Below are 21,969 nucleotides of genomic sequence, written 5' to 3'. Positions count from 1 at the left end.
AGCGGCTCATGTGCTGTGCCCCCTTCATTGTTGTAAGAGCGTTATTTACTCGCCCTCCATAGTATTCTACTGCGACATCACGCATAGGAGATAAATGACATCAGTACGTAATTGTTGTGAAAGGGATGCTGTGCAAACCGGGGTATTTCCAAATGCAGCTTTATTATAAGAATGGTCAATCAGGCAAGGGTCAAATACCAGTATAAACAGTGTAGTAGGCAATCCAGAAGCAAATCCAATAAAACAGGCAAAAGGTTCAGGGCAGGCAGAAAAGGGTCAAAACACGATATTCAGTCCAAAAGTCAAAAACACAGGCAACAGGAAACAAGGAAAAACGCTTACGTAAGGACAGCAACAGCTTAACAATACTCAGCCACATGTGTGTGGAACAGAGGGGTTTAAATAGTCCAAATAATCACTGTGTGAGTGGCTTCAGCTGTGAGAGTTTAATCAGTCTGGATCTTGAACCGGTTGTGTGTGTGTGTGGCCTGACTGGGTGTTGTAGTCCATAGCATGGCAGATATGTAGTTCAAGGAGTGTAAATGTTTTCCAGCGACCTCTGGTGGTTAGCGATTACTGGTAATCATGACAGTAATAACCAGTTATGATCTATTGCTGAACCGATATCGATAATTTTGATACCCTTAGGAACGAGTAACGATGCAGCACATAAAAAATCCATTGGAGTAAAAGTATTAAACTCATCGAAAATATGCACTGAAGTAAAAGTGAAAGTAGGAGAAAAAACAATACTCCAGCAGAGTACAGATACTGCCTTTTAGTACTTAAGTGCAGTAGTAGTAGTTCTACTTCGTTACTATACATCCCTGGCAATACAATGCAACAAATAATTGAACTAGGCCAGTGGTTCTCAAACTGTGGTACCACTAGTGTACACAGGCTTCCTTCTAGCGGTACGTGAAGGAATAAAATATGTCATGCAGGCCCGTGCAGAGACCGTTCAAAGGGCATGTGCAGAATAAATTTTTTGAAGGGGGGGGGGGGGGGGGGGAGGGGGCAGAGTGCAGAGCGGATGCGCGCGTACTGAAGAGCGGTGTTGTCGCTCGCCTACTGAAGGGCGGGCAGTGGCGTAGCGGACGGGCCCGCAGGGCACGCACCGCGGGGGGGGCCCTGCGTGATTGGGGGGCCCCGCGTCGTCGCGATTTTCAATAAACTGTTGGGAACAACTGTGGTCGGAACCAAAGTTCACACGTCTGTGTTCTCTGAACACCTCTCAAGCGGTGGACTACTTCATTCTGATTGCTTGCCGCCAATGTTGTCAACTTAGCGACTTTGTCACTAGATTTAGCGACTTTTCAGACCCCCCTAGCGACTTTTTTGTGTGTTATTGGAGATTTTTTTAGACTGTCATTTTTCCATACTGTACCGTCCCTTCTCTTCTCAACGAGCTGCGTGTGATGCCGCTGGCCCCTCCCCCGCCTCACAGCACTGACAGGCGGCCCAGTCAGTCCTCGTACAGCAGCCTCTCCCACCTGCAGCCCGAGAGCAGATCACCCCTCTGCGTACCGACGACAAATGATTTAGCACAGGCAGTGTGAAGGTTTTTCCCTTGTACAGTCAAACCGATCTACTTCTACTTTATTTTAACAATTTAATTGGACAGTTTATTCTTTTCTTGTTCACAATCACAGATATTTTAGTGACAGTTTCTGAACTTGTCTGAGTTTATTTCATATGAGAGATTACTGCACATTCACTAACGTTACACATCTGTAATGATATACTGTATTCAAACAGCAATAAATTTAGTTAAATAAACATGCTTATATAAAGTGTAGTGCAATTATAAATACCCCTTTATTAACCATAGGCTGTTAAACAGAAACGGTAGAACGTGATGACGTCAGTGATATGCAAATTGACGCATGACGTATCCCCCCCCCCTTCATCAGGGGGCCCCGTCAGCGATCCCTGCAGGGGGGCCTCCGCATTTTGCGCTACGCCACTGAGGGCGGGACTGAAGGTGTGCCGCGTCGCGGGGGCACTTTTGATCATTTTGGAAGGGCACTTTCTATCCAAGACTAAAAAGGGCATGTGCACTGCACAGGTTGAGCCCTATGTGTGCACATGCCTGATGTCATGTACATGCTACACACATTTCAAAATGTATCACAAATTATGTATATAATATGCCATATATGACATATAGCCTAGAGTTAATCTGCCACATTTTTTTTTTAACTGTTTTACTGGGCCTACTACGCTACTGTATTTCAATACTGCTCATTTTGGTGGTACTTGGAGAGACAATTTTTTTTCTGAGGTGGTACTTGATGAAAAAAGTTTGAGAACCACTGAACTAGGCTATATCAAAGTGTATTATGGTTGTATAATAGCCATATATATGCCTATATGAAGAGAGAATTATGAGTAAAAGTTTCATGCCCAATATGAAAGTGAAAGCATTTCGAAATATTACAGAGAGCTGTTTATCCATTAGGAAAATTGCGTTTCTCTAGAAACTGCGTCACAATATGAAAAAGTAGCAGCTTCTGCTTCATGCGGGCTTCAGATGTTTGTGATTTTGACTAAAGTGTGTGTTTTCTGTCTCAGGGCCGCTGTACGGGTCTCTCTTGCGGGCCTGGCAGTGCTTTTTCTCCTCCACTGAGCGTCTGTCTGCGCTTCACACCTCAATCTCCCAGTCTCTGGTTTCAGAAGATGGAGAGCGCATCCACTCGTGGCAGAAAGAGACGTTCCCAAAGAAAATGTTCTGCGGATTCAGAGAGTCGTATGACCTCGAGACGGCTTTCTCACGCGCTCAGAAGCCCTGGGTGAAAAGATTGAAGAAGGTGAGGGTGAAAATCGCTGGAGGGCGCAGACTGCTTCTGGTTAACAGCCGTTAAGCAGTTAAACTCTTGGTTCAAAATCCCACTCAGTCTATCTGCGCATTAAGACAGGAATTTCTTTTATTTTTATTTTATTTTATTTGCAGGTCAGTTTTGAGCTCTGTTTTACGTCTATATCATCACATCTTTCAGAGAAACAGAAAAAAAACATCCAAAATACAAATTCAGGAGTTTGTTTCATTAAACTTTAGATTTCAATTACAATGCAAACATTAAAATGTTTACAAAATGTAAACATTAAACATTTCTGAAATCTTTCACATGTTTTTATTCAAATCTACAGTTGTTAGCCCTTCATTTCCCCCCTAATATTTCTCAAGCGATGTTTAAAAGACCAAAAACATTTTCAAAGTATTTCCTCTTGTATAATTTTTTTCAGGAGAAAGCCTTGTATCTTTTAGTTTGGTTGGAATAAAAAAAAGAATGTAAAAATATATTTAGATAATTTTTAAGATATGATGTAAAATCTATACACTACCTGCACTACTCTACAAATAATAACTTGACTTTAGAAGTATCGGAAGTGGCTTATAGGAAAGGCAAAGGCTTCTAGATGACGCTAATTTGACCAAAATAAAATATGATCATGGCTTGATTTTGAATGATTTAATTAGGACAGTAAGGTCTGACTTTGCTTAGACAAAAGTCTTGTCACTGAACAGAAATAATGTCCAGTATAGAATATAAAGTCCTGCTGCAGTGGAGACAGAATGAATATTGTGTCTGACTCCATCATGAGCTTGGAGGACTGCATCCATACATCTCTGACATGACTCAAATCACTGATTAATAAAGTCAACTGGAATGGGAAAGAAAGCGTTCCTGCAGTCTTTGAAATCATCTTCAATTCCTCCTCATTCATCCTACGCCAGACATGCTCAATAAAGTTTATGTCTGGCAACTGGGTTGGCCAATCCTGGAACATCTTCACCTTCTCTGCTTTCAGGAGCTTTGATGTGGAGGCTGAAGTATGAGAATGAGCGCTATCCTGCTGGAGAATTTGCCCTCTCCTGTGGTTTGTAATGTAATGGGCAGCACAGATGTCTTGATACCTCAGGCTGTTGATGCTGATTATCCACTCTGCAGATCTCTCGCACGCCCCCATACTGAATGTATCCCCAAACCATGACTTTTCCCCTCACCAAATTTGACTGATTTCTTTAAGAATGTTGGCTCCATGCAGGTTCCACTAGGTCTTCTACAGTATTTGTGATGATTGGAGAAAAAAATCTACCTTCTGCCTCTTTTCCAAATGATTAACTAGAAGTCAAGTTATTATTTGCTGCTCTTACAACTGGGATCAACGACAAGACTTTTGTCTTGTAGTGTGTATGTATATATACACAATATAATATTTAGAATATATATATATATATATATATATATATATATATATATATATATATATATATATATATATATATATATATATATATTATTATTATTTTTTATTTTTTTTCAATTGGCTACAGAACAAATCCCTCATGTTCTATGACCTGCCTAATTATCATAGTTAAACAAATTAACCTAGTTAAGCCTTTGAATTGCACTTTAAGCTGAATACTATAAGAAATTAGTAAATAAAACAATTGTTTTAAAAAATATCTTTGTTAAACATCATTTGAGAAATATTTGAAAAATAATTAAAATATGTATTATTTTTATTATCATGAGGGCTAATCATTTTGTATTTATACTGTACTTACAAATGTCAATATATGCAGATTTATGCTTATCTATATTTTAAATTCAGTTTTATTCATATCTACAATACACTTAAATGCATCCAATTTTAAGGTTTATAGGATAAAATATGAATTGACCAATCTGATAAAAAGTAGAGCTTGATTTGGTCCTATAACAGGGGTGGACTGGCCATCTGGCAATTCTGGCAAATGCCAGAAGGGCCGGACCAATTTTTAAATATATTTTATATATATATATATATATATATATATATATATATATATATATATATATATATATAATGTATGTATTGTTTTTACGTGCAGGCAACTTTTATCTCTTGCTAGATGTGATATTATGATAATAATAATAATAATAATAATAATAATAATAATAATAATAATAATAATAATAATAATAGTAATAAATGTTAAGCATTTGGCCCAATCAGTCGCCTGATTTCAAGATGGGCCGACCCAATCCGAGGTTACCTGGATGTAATCAAAATCTGGCAAGAATGTCATATTATTTCACCATCTGTACACCAAAATAAATAGTGAATGTGTGTGTTCGTGGGTGGGGCTGTGTCAGTGTGGTAATGTGGGCTGATGTGGCTACAGTGCCAGGGCTGAATTTTTGTCCCAGTCCACCCCTGTCCTATAAGTCACCTTTTATTCCAAAAAAAACTAGATTATTCTTGTTTTCCTGGCTGTTGCTCTTCTGATGCACCTGTTTGAAGAGTGAAGATAAAATAGAGTATTTCCATTGCAGTTAATGGCAGAACAGAGAACTGGATATAATTTGAAAAGCACTACATGATGCTAATAATAAATCTCTGTGTCTCCATTAGCTGGAAAAGGCTCGTGCGGTGTATCATAAGTCATGTCAGAGAGAGCAGAGCGCTCAGGAAAAAGAGAATCAAGCCAAACTCAAGGCCGACCTGAGCGAGAGCAAACTGTCCAAAATCCAGCAGACCAGAGAGAAAGCCACGCAGGAACGCACCAAGGTTTGTCTTACTTTTATTTGCAGTATTTAGGCATGAAATGGAAAGTTGCAACAGTCTCGTTTTTAGTATTGTGACGGATATCTCCATGAAAAAAAAAAAGATGTAGACAGCGGATGCCCGTCCAGCTGAAACCCAGTACTAGGAAACACCCATACACTTCCCCATTCACACACACACACACTCATGTACTACACCTAATGTAAATAATCTAGTTATTAGCCCTAGTTTTAGTGTCATCAGACAACAGTTTGTATCTTGAGAGACTTTTTTATAATAGGGAATTATTTTAAATCTGAATCCTTCACAATTAGTATACATTTTTTATCAAAAGTATGGAGGCATGGTGGATCAGTGGTTAGCACCGTCGCCTCACAGCAAGAACGTCGCTGGTTTGAGCTCCAGCTTGTATTTTCTCTCTGTGTTGGCATGAGTTTTCCTCCGGGTGCTCCGGTTTCCCCCACAGTCCCAACGCATGCGCTTTAGGGGAATTTTTTTATTTATTTTTTTAATATTTATTTAAAGTTTTTCACATTTTAAAGAACAAACCCTAAATCCCTCCCATGCCAGCAAATAATAATAAAGAAACATATTTGAAATGTAGATACATATGCACATGTAAAGACGCTATGAAGCAAGTAGTGAACAAATGCCAAATTCCTCCATCAGAGATGAAACCTTTTATAAACGCTTACATTTTAAACAAGTGGCAAAAGGAATGGGATGCATTAGAAAACAATAAATTACATGAAATCCAACCTAAAATTTCACACAGAATTTTAAGACATTTTAACAATCGATTTGATCAAGTAGTTTTTACCAGATGTCATATTGGGCATAGGAGAAGAACACATGTTTTTTTGCTCCAAGGTGAAAACCCTACTCAGTGTTTGTGCTGCAAAACTCCTCTTACTATAAAACACAGACTTTTTTATGAAATGAACTCTTTGAAGGACATTTTTAACAAAGTGAAATCAGAAAAGATTTTAGAATTTTTATCATGTATTAACACAAAAAATCTTATTTAATTTATGTTTTATTTTGTTTGTTGATTTTTAAATTGAAAGATTCCTGCCATGAAAATAGCCTTGGTTGCTGACATGCCATTAAATAAAAAATACATCACATTACATATGCACATGTACATCCACAACTGTACAGATACTTAATCATATTCCTCCATGAGAAATCTACACCTGCACATATCCACAAATCCAGTCAAATATCTGCGTATGTACATTATATATAGAGCTTGTATACATATGCGTACAAATCAATACAGATAACAAAGAGAAGAGGAAAAAAAAATATAAAAAAAGGAAAAGAGATTTAAAAAAAATTGGATAATTGAATACCTATACATACCTAATTTTATTTATTTATTTATTTGTTTATTTGGCAATGACAGTGTACATTAATTAGCATTTCTGCCAATGCACCAGAATTAGCCCGAAGGCTATTTTTCATCTGCTGTCCCTGAACAACCTAGAAAAAAACAATACAAAAATTATACAATCAATCAAACATATTTAAAAAGTACTAAAATAGACATGGTCATATAGATGTTAAAAGAGAATATTTACAAATTAAAGGGCACCTATGGTAAAAAAATCTACTTTTCAAGCTGTTTGGACAGATCTGTGTGTTGGTATAGTGTATAGACCATAGTCATACTGGGGTGATATGAACACACCCAGTCCTTTTTTTTCAATTTAACTACAAAAAAAGGGTCGGCCAATTGGAGCTGTTTTCAAATCGATCGCACCATTAAGTAGGTGTGCGATCCCTCCGCCCACCGAATTGATTGACAGCTGCGCGCATTAACATGTTCCGGTAGTCACCTGTATGTCAACAAGACCAGGCAGACATACGCAAAGCAACCGGGAATAAAAGCTCTGTTCTGTTCGCTAGGATCAGCAATCATCATCAAATGTGATTAAGAGTAAGTTTCACATGTCTAAAGTGTTTTAAAACAGAGTATGTGTGTAATTAATTACAGCGTTTTACTTCAGCTTTACTTCATCAGCACAGCCGCGTGTCAGAACAATTATAAAAGAAGACGCTTCAATCCCGGTTTGTGGAAGTTAAATCAGGTTTATTTTGTACATTAGCATAACAGATATCCACACAGTACTTGAGGTTAGCCTTAACTAAGCTCAGCGCGCTCTGTCTGCCTGCCTGCCTGCCTGCCTGTGTGTGTGTGTGTCATCTGCGGTGTGCGTGTGTATCTGTGTGTGTGTGTGTGTTTACTTTGTAACGATATTGTGTGTGACTCATCAATGCAACTTCACAATACTGATTAGTAAAGGTTAGTTCTTACCGTAGTATCTCACAAACGCTACGTGAGATCTTCTTCCTTTAAGTCTGTCTGTTGTCTGACGCAGCTGAGGGAGGAGGCATGTAGAAGCAGTAGGCGGGAAAGACTCGTCTTAAAGGCGCAGTACGACAAAACCACCCCCTGCTGGAAATCAGTATAAAACAGCATCTTGTAAAAGGTATAATGAAAGATCTGATGGGTGTTTGGATCTGAAACTTTATATACACATTCTAGAGACGCAAAAGACTTATATTAAATCTGAAAAAAGGGGTAACCTAGGTGCCCTTTAAGCTAAAACACCAACATTTTGTAATAGAGATAAAAATAGTTGAAACACATTTAAACAACAGATCGTTAAGATGGTGGGCACAATTGGAAACATAATAGTTTCAATTTAATCAGAATGATGACAATTATTGAGAATTAGTATTTTGTTCACATTGCTATGATTCAGAATCTTCCCCCCCACTCAGTTTTCAATGGTCAGTCTGTAGACAATCAAAAATTGGCTTCCAAATTTTTTAAAATGTCTTTGGTTTACCTGCAATCTCATACCTAATCTTTTCCATGTGTACGCTTTAGGGGAATTTGTAAACAAAATTAGCCGTAGTGCATGAGTGTGTGTGTATGGGTGTTTCCCAGTACTGGGTTGTAGCTAAAAGGACAGCCGCTGCGTGAAACTTTTGCTGGAATAGTTGGTGGTTTGTTCTGCTGTGGCGACACCTGGTAACTAAGGGACTGAGCTGAAGGATGTGGGTGTTTTCCCAGGCACGTGATCGCTATGAGAAGGTTCTAGAGGACGTCTCTGGCTTTGCACCGAGATACATGGAGGAAATGGAGTCTGTGTTCGACCAATCGCAGGAGGAGGAAAGGAAGAGGATCAGCTTCCTGAAGCAGGCCTTCCTGTCCATTCACAGACACCTCGACATTACCAACAACGAGAGGTTTCAATCGCTCTGTTATGCTTTTAGCTAGGGCTGCACGATACTGGAAAAATCTAACATTGCAGTATTCTGGGATATATATATAGCAATATGAACTCAATTTCACTAGATCAGTTGCATAACTAATTGCAAACATTGATTGGGATGATTCTGTAGGGCAGGGGTTCCCAAACTTTTCAGCCCGCGACCCCCAAAATAACAATGCCAGTGACTCGCGACCCCCAATATCCTCTGAGGTGGTTATAAATACAGAAACCTTGCATGCAATGACGCAGACACACCAATTAAATTTGTGTCAGTGCTTTAAATGTGCCAGAAAGTATAACCTGATGTTATAAAATCAAAATGCATCTGACGCTATTGCTGCCTTTAATATAATGTAATTACCCCAGGGGTCGCAATCCAATAGAACTAGTAACTATAAGCTACTATAGTAACTATATAGTATATAGTAACTATAAACGACTATTTTTATTTTCAGTATAGTTATGGATAAAATATGTTAATTCTTATGGTTTAATAAAAATAAATAGATTTTTGGAAATCACCAGGCGACCCCCCTTCATTGCCCCTCGACCCCTTGGGGGTCCTGACCCCCACTTTGAGAACCACTGCTGTAGGGGAGTGCTAATGCATAAAATATAAGAAACAACCTACAAGCATGGATAAAATCAATAAAGAAAAAGATATAAATGAAATAAACAGCGTTTGATTGTTTTCTGAGGAGTTGAACTGGATTCAGATATCCAGTAATTGAACAATCAAATGGAAAATAAAACTGCATAGTCTTCTGTAATAAGGTTCACTTCTGTAATAAGCGCCACAGCACCCACGAGACCTATGAGACGGGCCGAGAGAAAAGGAGAAGGAAAAAAAGGAGGAAAGACAGAGTAGACCGAGAAAGGGGAAAGAGGAAAAAAATAAATAAATAAAATTGGGGTTCGGTTCTCCAGACACGCTGCCACTCGGTCCTCCACCAGCTGAGAGATGCGACGACGTGCTGGGAGCTCTGTGGAGGAATCTATCCACCCGTCCGTATTCTGTTGTCCGGCGGCGGTTCTCCTGGCTGGCTGGCGGCATCTCTGGTCTCCTGCTCCGCTCCCGATTCTGTGGATGGATGCAGGCTCTGGCATCATGGCGGATCGTGGCGACTCCCCCGGGTTCTGTGGGATGGCTCCCTTCAGCGCTTTCCCTTCCGGTGGTGAGCCCCGCGTCCCCTGCTCCTCCCCATGCTGGGAGACGGCAGCAGGCAGATCCTTTCCTCGCCAGCCTCAGCCTCACTCTGGGCAGACGAACGGGTTTCTCGCCCACTCGGGTTAACTCTCAAACACTCGCCCCCTCTCTCATCGGCGAGGGCATCTGGACAACGCGTCCCTCCTTCTCCCGGGCTTCGGCACCACTGTAATAAGGTTCCCGGCCCTTTGGCCGCCGGGAAGGAGGAGGCGGAGAACCGACGCAGTTTTAAAATGATTTTCTCACGGAGACTGCCGTCAAACTGAAAGCAAAAGTAAAATATGTCCGGGCCCGGTCCTCTCTCGGCTTCCTCTGCCATCGTTCCTCCTTTTATAGTCCAGAGCTCCTTCCGTGGGATTCGAGGCAGGTGCGCACCGCAGGTGTATCCACTTACGCGGTGGCCTCACTCCGTTCCCACGGCTCTCGGCCATGCCCCCTTGCCACATCTTCGTTTTTATAAACAATTAAATAAATTTTATAATTTTTTTAGTTTGTCAGAGTTACAAACGGTTCAGTTTCTTAAGTCTGAATGCTTTTAAAACCCTCACACTGTCACAGGCCTCAAAAAACACCTGCGAAATGAACATACAACATCACAATATGACTATTCCGAATGATCTCGTTGCGATATCGATGATGAAACGATATATTGTGCAGCCCTACTTTCAGCTTTCTGAAGTGGGTAATATTACTGTTTGAGCATAAACAAGTCACTCTACAACAATAAGCACAGTTTCTAAACAAACTCAGTCATCTCCAGTGTTGTCCTGAGTTTTTTTAAAGACACCTATGGTGAAAAATCTACTTTTAAAGCTGTTTGGACAGACGTGTGTAGGTTTAGTGTATAGACCGTCATATTGGGATGATATAAACACACACAGTCCTTTTTTTTAAATTTAACAACATAAAAACGGTGGCGCAATTGGAGCGGTTTTTAGACCGACCGCAACTTGGCGTAGGAGAGCGGTCTACCTGCCCACCAATATTGATTGACAGGCGGGCATTAACATGTCTCTGTAGTAAGGCATATAGGGCTCTATTTTGACGGTCCATGCGCAGAGAGCAAAACGCAGGGCGCAAACGCTTTCAGGGCGTGTCAGAACGCATTTTTGCTAATTTACGGATGGGAAAACCTGCTTTGCGCCAAGGCGCATGGGCTAAAAGGCTTGAGTTTATTTTCTTAATGAGTTGTAGGTGTGTTTTGAGAATAAACCAATTAGAGTCTCATCTCTTATTCCCTTTAAGAGCCAACTGCGGTGCGCCAAGAGCGCATTCGCTATTTACAGGACGCAAAGTAAGTCTAGGTGGAAAAATTTAGCATTTCACAAGCAAACAGTTCACAGTTAACAGTTTTTTAACAGAAAACTGTTAAACAGAGCATCTACTGCTCAAGAATGAGAGATAATGGATCACTTTCACTTTCACTCTTGGATAGGGAAACCTTTACGCACAGACATCAATTAGCCTATAAATAATTCATTTCGTTTGTTAAGCACAAAGATTTGTTTCAAAACTATTTCTAAATTCAGTTCTAATTTCCAGCAAACGAATAAATGAATAATAATGACCAAGTGTGGTCAAAATACTGAGTTATTTCCAAATACACCTGCCATGCCCCATATGGTCTAAAACCTGCAGGTGGACAAATCTAAGCTTGTTTTTAATCAAACAAATATAAATATGGATATATTAAATAATACTGCTAATAATAATAACATTATACAAAAGCAAATTGTTATGAATGAACTGAAAAAGCCTCCCGAGATGAAGAAGACATAAAAGCAGTGATTTTTCATATTTATGTAGGCTAGAAAATAATATGTTTTGTAATATTTTAATCCTTTATATTAATATCCTATATCTATTCTTATTATATCCTATATATATCCTTAATATTTACATTTTTTCATATGTTAAGATATTTGCCTATTGCTCTCTTGTGTGTATTAAGCAGTGCGTAAGCGAGGCGCAACTCTGCGCTGGAGTTTAGACCGGGTTAGTTTTGGTCTAATGAAAAATCTATTATAGTTTCTCAAAATAGCAACGCGCCAGCGGTCCGCCTCAGAACGCCTTCCTTTTTAGACCAGAACGCCTATGGGCGCACAAATGAGCGCTAATGCATTTGCTATTTAAACAGCGCAGCGCAACGCCTCAAAACAACTCTTGCGCCAAGCTGAAACTACCAAAAGACTACTGCACTGCGTCTTGCTCCACACTGCGCCGTGTGTATGATAGGGCCCCTAATCATATCAACAAGACAGGACGATCACAAAGCAACCGGGAATAAAAGTGTTATAAAGGTCTGTTCAGTTTGCTAGGATCATCAATCATCTTTAAACGTGATCAAGAGTGAGTTCATGAATCCTGAATCCAGCAATCGATTTCTGATCCGTGTCAAAACAATTGGTCTCAGACCACCTCATTCCACGCTAGACTGAAACAAACTCTGGAGCAGATTGATTGTATGGAAAAAGCAATACGATCCAACGATTTTAACCCCTGTTTTAGAATAAAACAATAGATCTACATGTATGAAAGCACCATAAAAAACTTTAATATTAACTATAATCAAGCTACCTCTAAATAAATAGTGATGCTTTACTTTTTCAGTTCACAATAAATATTTAATTGCAGTAATTAGTTACAAACTTCATTGATGTACATTACTTTCATGTCTCATTTCAAAATGGTTTCGAATACGAGTGTAAATGTAAAGAAAGTCATGCTATAAGCACTGAAGAGGGATGCTTGCTGTGGTGTCAGAAAGTGTGTTTTATGTGTGTGTTTCAGTATAAAGGCAGTCTACAGTGAGCTCCATCACACACTCATGTCCATCTCTGAAGCTGAAGATCTCCGCTGGTGGAAGAACAACCATGGGCCCGGGATGCCTACCGACTGGCCTAAAATAGAGGTGTGTGTGCCTTGAATTTCTAATCTTATAGCACTAACAGCACATTTTGACATTGTGGATACATATTTTTGCTCCCCATGAGGATAAATCACACAGAACTCATTATTTTTCTAAATGTAAAACTGCAAGGGGTGGCATGGTGGCTCAGTGGTTAGCACTGTGGCTTTACAGCAAGAATGGCACTTGTTCGAGTCTCAACTGGGTCAGTTGGCATTTCTGTGTGGAGTTTGCATGTTCTCCTTGCGTTGGCGTGGGTTTCTTCCAGGTTTTCCGGTTCCCCCCACAGTCCAAACACATGCGCTATAGGGGAATTGAATAAACTCAATTGGCCGTAGTGTATAAGTGGGTGTGTGAATGAGAGGGTATGGGTGTTTCCCAGAACTAAGTTGCAGCTGGAAGGGCATCCGCTGCGTAAAACATGCTGGAATAGTTGGCGGTTCATTCTGCTGTGGCGATCTCTGAACTAGAGACTAAGCCAAGAAAAATTAATGCAAAACTGCAGATTGTTTGCTCTGAGAGTTTGGTTAAGGGGAAGGGTTGATAGAGGGGAGAGAATATACAGTCTGTACAGTATGAACATCACAATGTCTATGAGATGTCCCCATAAAGACTGATTCTGGCTTATTATTTTATTAGTTATTAGTTGAAAAATAGTGTTTTGTCTTCTGAAATCTTTTGTGTGTGTGTGTGTGTGCGTGTGTGTGTGTGTGTGTTCTGATGCAGGAATGGAACCCTCCAATTAAAAAGCAGAAACCAGGAAAGAAACCAAAAGCCCACAAAGGAACCGAGGACAAAGCGTAAGCACACACACACACACACACACACACACGCACACACACACACACACACACACACACACACACACACACACAAGAGCATGCTCACAAACACAAATGCAAGCACACACACACACATGCGCTCACACATAAATGCACAAACACACACACACACACTCTCTCTCTCTCACACACATACACACGCACACATCCCCATAAGCGCACAAGTGCTCATACATGACATTATACGAATATGAAGCCAAAAAGTTTTCAAAATTAAATAAAAAAGAAGCTGAAATGATGACAAAGAGAGACATAATTATGGAAGTTAAAGTGATAGTTTTTACAAATATTATTATGAAAATTAGATCATTAAAATCAGGATCTAAAGAGGTAAATGATAGGACAAAGTGCTAATTATGACAAAATCACATTCATAAAAGTCAACATTTAAATTATGAGCTAAAATGTCACAGTGAAGTCCAATCTACCAAAAACAACCATGAAAAAAAATGTCAGATTTATGAGGTCAACAAGTCCAACCTGACAAATATTAATTATGCATAAAATGTCTGAATTATGGCGCAGTGTGTAGCACAATCGCCTCACAGCAAGAAGGCCACTGGTTCCAGCCTCAGCTGGGTCGGTTGGCATTTCTGTGTGGAGTTTGCATGTTCTCCATATGTTTGCGTGGGTTTCCACCGGGTGCTCCGGTTTCCCCCACAGTCCAAACACATGCGCTATAGGGGAATTGGGTATGCTAAATTGTCTGTAGTGTATGAGTGTGAATGAGAGTGTATGGAAGAGCATCCGCTGCGTAAAACATATGCTGGATAAGTTGGCGGTTCACTCCGCAGTGGCGACCCCAGATTAATAAAGGTACTAAGCTGCAAATAAAATGAAAGAATGAATGAATGTACGCATATATATGTACAGTATTTATTCTGCATATATTGCTAATCATTTGCACTAAATTATTAACTCATTTATTGATTTTCCTTTAGATGAGTCCCTTATTTATCAAAGCTCACCACAACGGAATGAATCGCCAACTATTCTGGCATATGTTTTATGCAGCGGATGCCCTTCCAGCCACAACCCATCTCTTGGAGAGATCCACACACACAGTCACACACACACACTACGGACAATTTAGCCTACCCAATTCACCTGTACCGCATGTCTTTGGACTGTGGGGGAAACCGGAGCACCCGGAGGGCAGGGAGAACATGCAAACTCTACACAGAAACGCCAACTGAGCCGAGGTTCGAAAAAGCGACTCAGCGACCTTCTTGCTGTGAGGTGACAGCACTACCTACTGCGCCACTGCCTCACCCGAGTGCTCATTTATCTATCTATTTTAAATCATATGTGAATGTTGTCCTCTGTCTGGTGGCAGTGTTTTCCCAGATTTAGAAACGGTACTGTAACACGTGCATTACAACATACTGTACATTAGTGCGTGTTTAAATATTTAAGCTTGACATAATGAGCCATGCTCTAATTTGCAGCGTATTGTAATATATTCCAGATCTCCATATTAATTTGTCTTGAAGTACTGTCATTAATCAGCTCAGGGGATATTTATTAGTTACATTTTGGTTTCCCGTTCGCTCGTGGTTTCATCTCCTAACTGAGCCGTTTTTTTTTCCCACACAGAGTGCTCAATCACAGTGTGAAAGGTAATATTAATTAAATCAAGTTAATTAGAAAGGCATTGGAATGAATCAGATGAAGAAATGAAATGTGTAAGTATGGAGCACTGGCAGCAATTAGAGTGTGGAGTCTCTTTGGGTTTCTCCTCCAGAATCAGGCTGAATGAGGACTGATTGTCAACCGCATTCACAAAGGTGAAGTGTGTCATTTTCCAGAAGGTGTGCTGAACTATAGCGAACGCTCAGCTTGACCTTCATTTCCGCTGTGATGAATGAACTGAAGCTGATTTCAGAGCGACTGCTCGTTTCATCAGCCTCACAGGACTGAAGAGATGTTTTACTCAAAATGCATTAAAAATGTACAATAATAAAAAAAAAAGACCCATTTGTTTCTGGCATGATAGCTGGATGGCTGAATTAAACATGAGGTCATGTGACTGTATTGTAGCGTTCTGCTGTTTAAAACGCTTAATGCATAATGCATACTGATTTCAAAAATAGTATGCAGTATTTAGTGCATGCATAAAACGGTGCATAGAATGGATTATTTAAGTGTCTTTATTTCTGACAATATTTCAGCACTGAAAATACAAAACACGAATAACTTTTTAGTGGAATGTATTATAACATACAGTTGAAGTCAGAATTATTAGCCCCCCTTCGAATTTTTTTTCTTCTTTTTTAAATATTTTCTTAATGATGTTTAACAGAGCAAAGAAATTTTCACAGTATGTCTGACAATATTTTTTCTTCTGGAGAAAGTCTTATTTGTTTTATTTCGGCTAGAATAAAAACAGTTTTTTTTATTTTTTAAACCACATTTTTTTTAGCCACAGCCATATCACCCTGCAGCCCAAGACCGGTTACTCACTGAAGCTAAGCAGGGCTGAGCCTGGTCAGTACCTTGATGGGAGACCACTAGGGAACACTAGGTTGCTGTTGGAAGTGGTGTTAGTGAGGCCAACAGGGGGCGCTCAACCTGTGGTCTGCATGAATCCTAATGCCTCAGTATAAGTGAAGGGGACACTACACTGTCAGTGGGCGCCGTCTTTCGGATGAGACGTTAAACCGAGGTCTTGACTCTCTGTGGTCATTAAAAATCCCATGGCACTTCTCGTGAAAGAGCAGGGGTGTAACCCCGGTGTCCTGGCCAAAGTCCCTCAATCAGCCCTTACGATCATGACCTCCCAATCATCCCCATCCACTGAATTAGCTCTATCACTGTCTCTCCACTCCCCCAATAGCTGGTGTGTGGTGAGTGCACTGGTGCCGTTGTCCTGTGGCTGCCGTCGCATCATCCAAGTGGATGCTGCACACTGGTGGTGGTGTAGAGAGACCCCCCCTCATGATTGTGAAGCGCTTTGGGTGTATGGCCATACACAATAAATGCGCTATATAAATACACATTACATAAACACTGTTTTAGGGTCAATATTAATAGCCCCTTTAAGTTATATTTTTTCTCGATGGTCTGCAGAACAAACCATCTGTAACCCAGGGAGTGACACTGACAACAAAGGTGAGGATCCACATGCAGGTTTATTAGAATGCTCAGGCAAGCTGTGGTCAATACAGGAGCAAACAGATGTAGGAGGGCAATCCAGAGTCGTAGTCAATAGGCAGGCAGATGGTCAGAGACAGCAGGAAACAGGATTAAACAAACAAAACAAAGCAAAGGTTCAAAAACACGGCAAGGGAAACGCGTTGTAGTGTCACTTAACAGCTAACAAGACTCAGCAAAGAGTAGCTGCATCCCAAATCACATACTATTATGAGTACTATTATATGCCATTTTGTAGTATAAATAGTGTAAGTAGTGTGTTCACACGGAAAACTCTAAAAATAATAAGAGCACTTCAATCACCCGGATGATGCACTCATTCAGCTGTTAAAATGAAGTGTGTAATGATGGACACTTCACGCACTCAACGACCGCAGGTTTGCATACATAGCGGAAGGGGCGGAGCTATCGGACGCACATGTTGAATAACTTTATTTATTTTGGATGGTGAAAGCAAAATTCTCATACAAGAGTGATTGTAGCGCCTCCCGATGGAGAATGCGGCAATACTCACGGCAGGTATTATTTGATCATTCGGTCGTTTATTTCACTGATTGGGCAACCGTCAAACGTCATCAGGGAAACGGTTTGAATTTCCGCTCAGTAAAAAAACATTAGTGCTCCATTTGGGACGACACTACATACATATACTATCCTGTTGAGTGTGTAAGTGCATAAGTACATAGTGCATGAGTGCATAGTGTATAGTGTGCCATTTGGGATGCAGCTAGTGTCTCTATATATGTGTGAGCTCTATATATGTGTGTGTAATCAGTTTTGAGCAGCATCAGCTGTGTGTATGCAATCAGTCAGGACCAGGAACCGGTTGTGTGTGTGTTGCATGACTGAATATGTAGTCCATTTACAAACAGATTTGTAGTCCTATGTGTGCGTGAGTGTTTACAAGCGACCTCTGGTGGTTAGTTCGCTGGTGATCATGACACCATCGTTATGCAATAACTTGCCTAATTACCCTAACCTGCCTAGTTATCCTAATTAACCTAGTTAAGCCTTTAAATGTCACTTTAAGCTCTATAGAAGTGTCTTGAAAAATATCTAGTCAAATATTATTTACTGTCATCATGGCAAAGATAAAATAAAGTTATTAGAGATGAGTTCTTAAAACTATTATGTTTAGAAATGAGTTGAAAAAATCTGCTCTCCATTAAACAGAAATTGTAGAAAAAAATATACAGGGGGGCTAATAATTCAGGGGGGCCAATAATTCAGGGGGGCTAATAATTCAGGGGGGCTAATAATTCAGGGGGGCCAATAATTCAGGGGGGCTAATAATTCAGGGGGGCCAATAATTCAGGGGGGCCAATAATTCAGGGGGGCTAATAATTCAGGGGGGCCAATAATTCAGGGGGGCCAATAATTCAGGGGGGGCAATAATTCAGGGGGGCCAATAATTCAGGGGGGCTAATAATTCAGGGGGGCCAATAATTCAGGGGGGGCAATATTTCAGGGGGGCCAATAATTCAGGGGGGCCAATAATTCAGGGGGGCTAATAATTCTGACTTCAACTGTATATTGAAATGTATTATGAAATGTGTTATTGCATTATAATTTATTTAAACTAATTAAATGTGTACCAATAAAATGTTTTTAGAATGTTTAAAATGCAGAATTGGAAGTATTTAATACTGATATTATTTGAATAGAATACCTGAAAGTGGAAACGTCTACAGTAAATTGACTGGCTTTACTCAAGACAATTTCTATTTTCTTTTATTTGAATATTCAGAAATATATTAATCAGAATTAAAGATATAATTTAGTTATTTTTCAATAAAAGCTAATTGAACATCATTGAATCGGCATAAACACTGTACATACACTTACCAGGTAAGATTGTTTTATGTGTTTTGATTCATGAAAATATATTTTTTAATATAATATGAGATATTTATCAAATGATTCTTGCTCTAAATATGACATTTAAAAAGTGTCCCCTGTAAATTAAGCTTTACAATCATCGGCCACTTTATTAGGTACACCTTACTAGTACCAAGTTGGACCCATTTTGGGATTCAGAACTGCCTTAATCCTTTGTGAGAAAGATTCAACAAGATACTGGAAATATTCCTCAGAGATTTTGCTCCATATTGACATGATAACATCACGCAGTTGCTGCAGATTTGTCGGCTGCACATCCGTGATGCCAATCTCCCATTGCTCTATTGGATTGCGCTCTGGTGACTGTGGAGGCCATTTGAATACAGTGTTGATGTTCAAGAAACCAGTCTGAGATGATTCACGCTTTATGACATGGACTGTCATCCTCCTGGAAGTAGCCATCAGAAGAAGGTCATAAAGGGATGGACATGATCAGCAGCAATACTCAGGTAGGCTGTGGCGCTGACATGATGCTCAATTGGTACTAATGGACCCAAAGTGTGCCAAGAAAATATCCCACACACCATTACACCACCACCACCAGCCTGAACCATTGATACAAGGCAGGATGGATCCATGCTTTCATGTTGTTAACGCCAAATTCTGACCCGACCATCCGAATGTTCCAGCAGTTGGACAGGTGTACCTAAAAAAGTGGCCAGTGTGTGGAGTTTGCATGTTCTCCCTGTGTTGGTGTGGGTTTCCTCCGGGTGCTCCGGTTTCCCCCACAGTCCAAAGACATGCACTGCCTAAAACAAATGCTGGATAAGTTCGTTCCGCTGTGGCGACCCCTGATTAATGAAGGGACTAAGCCGAAAATAAAATAAATGAATTAATATATAATACATAAATACATAATTTATTGGCTGAGAGATGAAAAAAAAAAGATTTAGAAACTAGAAAGAGAGGGCATGATAAAACAATCTACAGTGAATTGGGTCCAGTATTTCTGCTGTACAGTGAGAATCTGCTTTGCAAGTGTTGAATTTTTAAAACAAGAACAGGTAAAATTAGGTTAAGTTAAAATATTATTTTGTGAAAAATGTCTTGTTACCAGAAATGAATATGAACAGCAACTCTGATGTTGGGGCTGAAATCAGGATTGATAATAATTGTAAATGTGGCGATATGAGTTACTGAAAGGGGAAATATATATATAGGCGACATATATATACATGTTGTCTGTGATTGTTTTTATTAAAGCTGATCATATTTATGTTGTCCTGAAGTGTGATGATTGGAGGTGTGCGGGTTCGAGCGCTGTACAACTACACCGGAGAGGAGCCTGATGAGCTCTCCTTCAAATCAGGTGATGCTTCAGTCCTGCTGCGGTCACGCTGACTGTCTTTACATTTAAACAGACTAATTAAATTTTCATTTAATGTGAATACTTGAGTGCAAAACTGGAACTTTGAAAAAACATTGCGAAAAAGCAGCTTATGGAATATTCTTGCGTATGCAATATTTAAAAGGTTTACGTAATAATGTTTTCATGATATTGCAAAAATATTCATTCAATATTACAAAATATCCAACATGTTTCTCTGTCCTGCAGGTGAAGAGTTCCTCAAGGTGGAGGATGAGGACGACCAGGGCTGGTGCTGGGGCGTGAAGGAGGGCGGAGCCGAAGGGTTTTATCCAGCAAATTACGTCCTGCCTGTCAAGTGACATCATCAATCACAGCTGAGGCACAACAGTGGTTATTTACAGTTATGAGAAGCACACACAGTGGCAGTGAAGACGTGTCTGAATGTCATTGCATCTCAGAGTGCTGTAAGTGCATGCTGAAAGAGAAACTACACTTCATTAACTGCAAAGAAAGTCATGCAAGACTGAAAGAGTATTATGTGATCAACTGTTTTATTTACATCTGAACATTATTTTTATGCAGTGCTCCTCTCAGAATTAACTTTTCTTCTGACTTTTTCATCATATTGTCATGTAAGAGTTTACTTTTTTGGCTTGAACGTGTGTTTGTGTTACGTTTTCACTATTTATTTTCCAATTGCAATGACATTCAGACATTTTTACATATCAAAATCTTTTTGGTGGCAAACAATTTCAGTGCCAAAAAAATTAAAAAGATCTAACTAATGTTTCGATAGACCAAAATAATAAAAAGAGTTGAAATTCTGCTCGGTGGGTGAAACGTTTACCTCTTTATTTAATAATATAAGATGCCATTAATTTTAATTAACACATCTTTTCCACTTATGCTTTTGGAAATCCTCCAAAAGACCGGCGAATGATTCAAGCTGAGTTCAGAAACGCCCTCTTTGTAATTTATATATTGCTTAATGAAGGGTTGTACAAAAACCAGTAGGAGCTTGTTAGAAAGATTACAGGGCACTGGAGAAAGAGCCTCCATTATCATCAGAGCCAAATCCATATTATATTTCACCTGCAGGGGTTTGAACTTGACTGATTATAGCTATAAATAACATTTCTGTGCATCGATCAGCCCTGACACCAGAGATGAGCTCAACGTCCACGACTGAATCAGAACAGAGAATTTACCAGGTAAACAGCATTGAACAGGTAAATACACTGTAGCAGTCTGACATTAATCTTGGAAAGACAGGGACCTCTGGTGGTGGATCTGAAATCACAGCTCTGATGTTGTGCACTTTTCCCACAGTCAATACTCAGTTCTGTCCTTTTGGGTTTTTAGTTTTTTCTGTATGTAGGGTTATCATTTCGTGCATAATAAGTACTCTTAATGTACAGAGCGATGTTTCTAATTTGGGGGTTTAACCTGGGATAAATACAGTAAAATAAAATCATTTAAAACAGCTTTTTTCTTTCCATCAAATTTCTCTGTTGTTTTGTATTTTTCGAACACAGAAAAACATGCCGTAGACAATCAGCATACTGTATAGCGAAGTGCAAAGATATACATGTAATAACCAATATAGGTTGTCAAATAGAAGTATTAATAAAAGTGTCTGCAATAACAATAATAGTGTCAATAAAAGGAAAAACAGTAATGTAAGGACATACAAAACAAATAAAAATAATAAAATGAATGTATATATATATATATATATATATATATATATATATATATATACACACAAAATGTATACAAATAAAACAAATTTCCAAACCAAAAAAGGC

General features: G+C 39.4%; 1 protein-coding gene across 5 annotated transcripts in view; it reads left to right on the top strand.

The window, feature by feature from the left end:
* Positions 1-21,646, top strand: part of zgc:91999 — a 32,494-nt gene extending 10,848 nt beyond the window's left edge. For 2 of the 5 annotated variants that reach the window (XM_087308459.1, XM_087308458.1), the window contains exons 4-9: positions 2,575-2,810; positions 5,404-5,559; positions 8,642-8,817; positions 12,841-12,961; positions 13,685-13,790; positions 13,836-14,009. In XM_087308459.1, coding sequence (XP_087164585.1) covers positions 2,575-2,810; positions 5,404-5,559; positions 8,642-8,817; positions 12,841-12,961; positions 13,685-13,762 — 767 coding nt within the window. In that variant the 3' untranslated portion in view covers positions 13,763-13,790; positions 13,836-14,009. 5 annotated transcript variants of the gene reach the window in all.
* The last annotated feature ends 323 nt before the right edge of the window (positions 21,647-21,969 follow it).

This window comes from Danio rerio, chromosome 24, assembly GCF_052040795.2.
Source record: "Danio rerio strain M-AB ecotype USA chromosome 24, GRCz13ab, whole genome shotgun sequence".
Lineage (NCBI taxonomy): Eukaryota > Metazoa > Chordata > Actinopteri > Cypriniformes > Danionidae > Danio > Danio rerio.
Note: the sequence above shows the minus strand (reverse complement) of the source record. Positions and strands in the feature narration are given on the sequence as shown.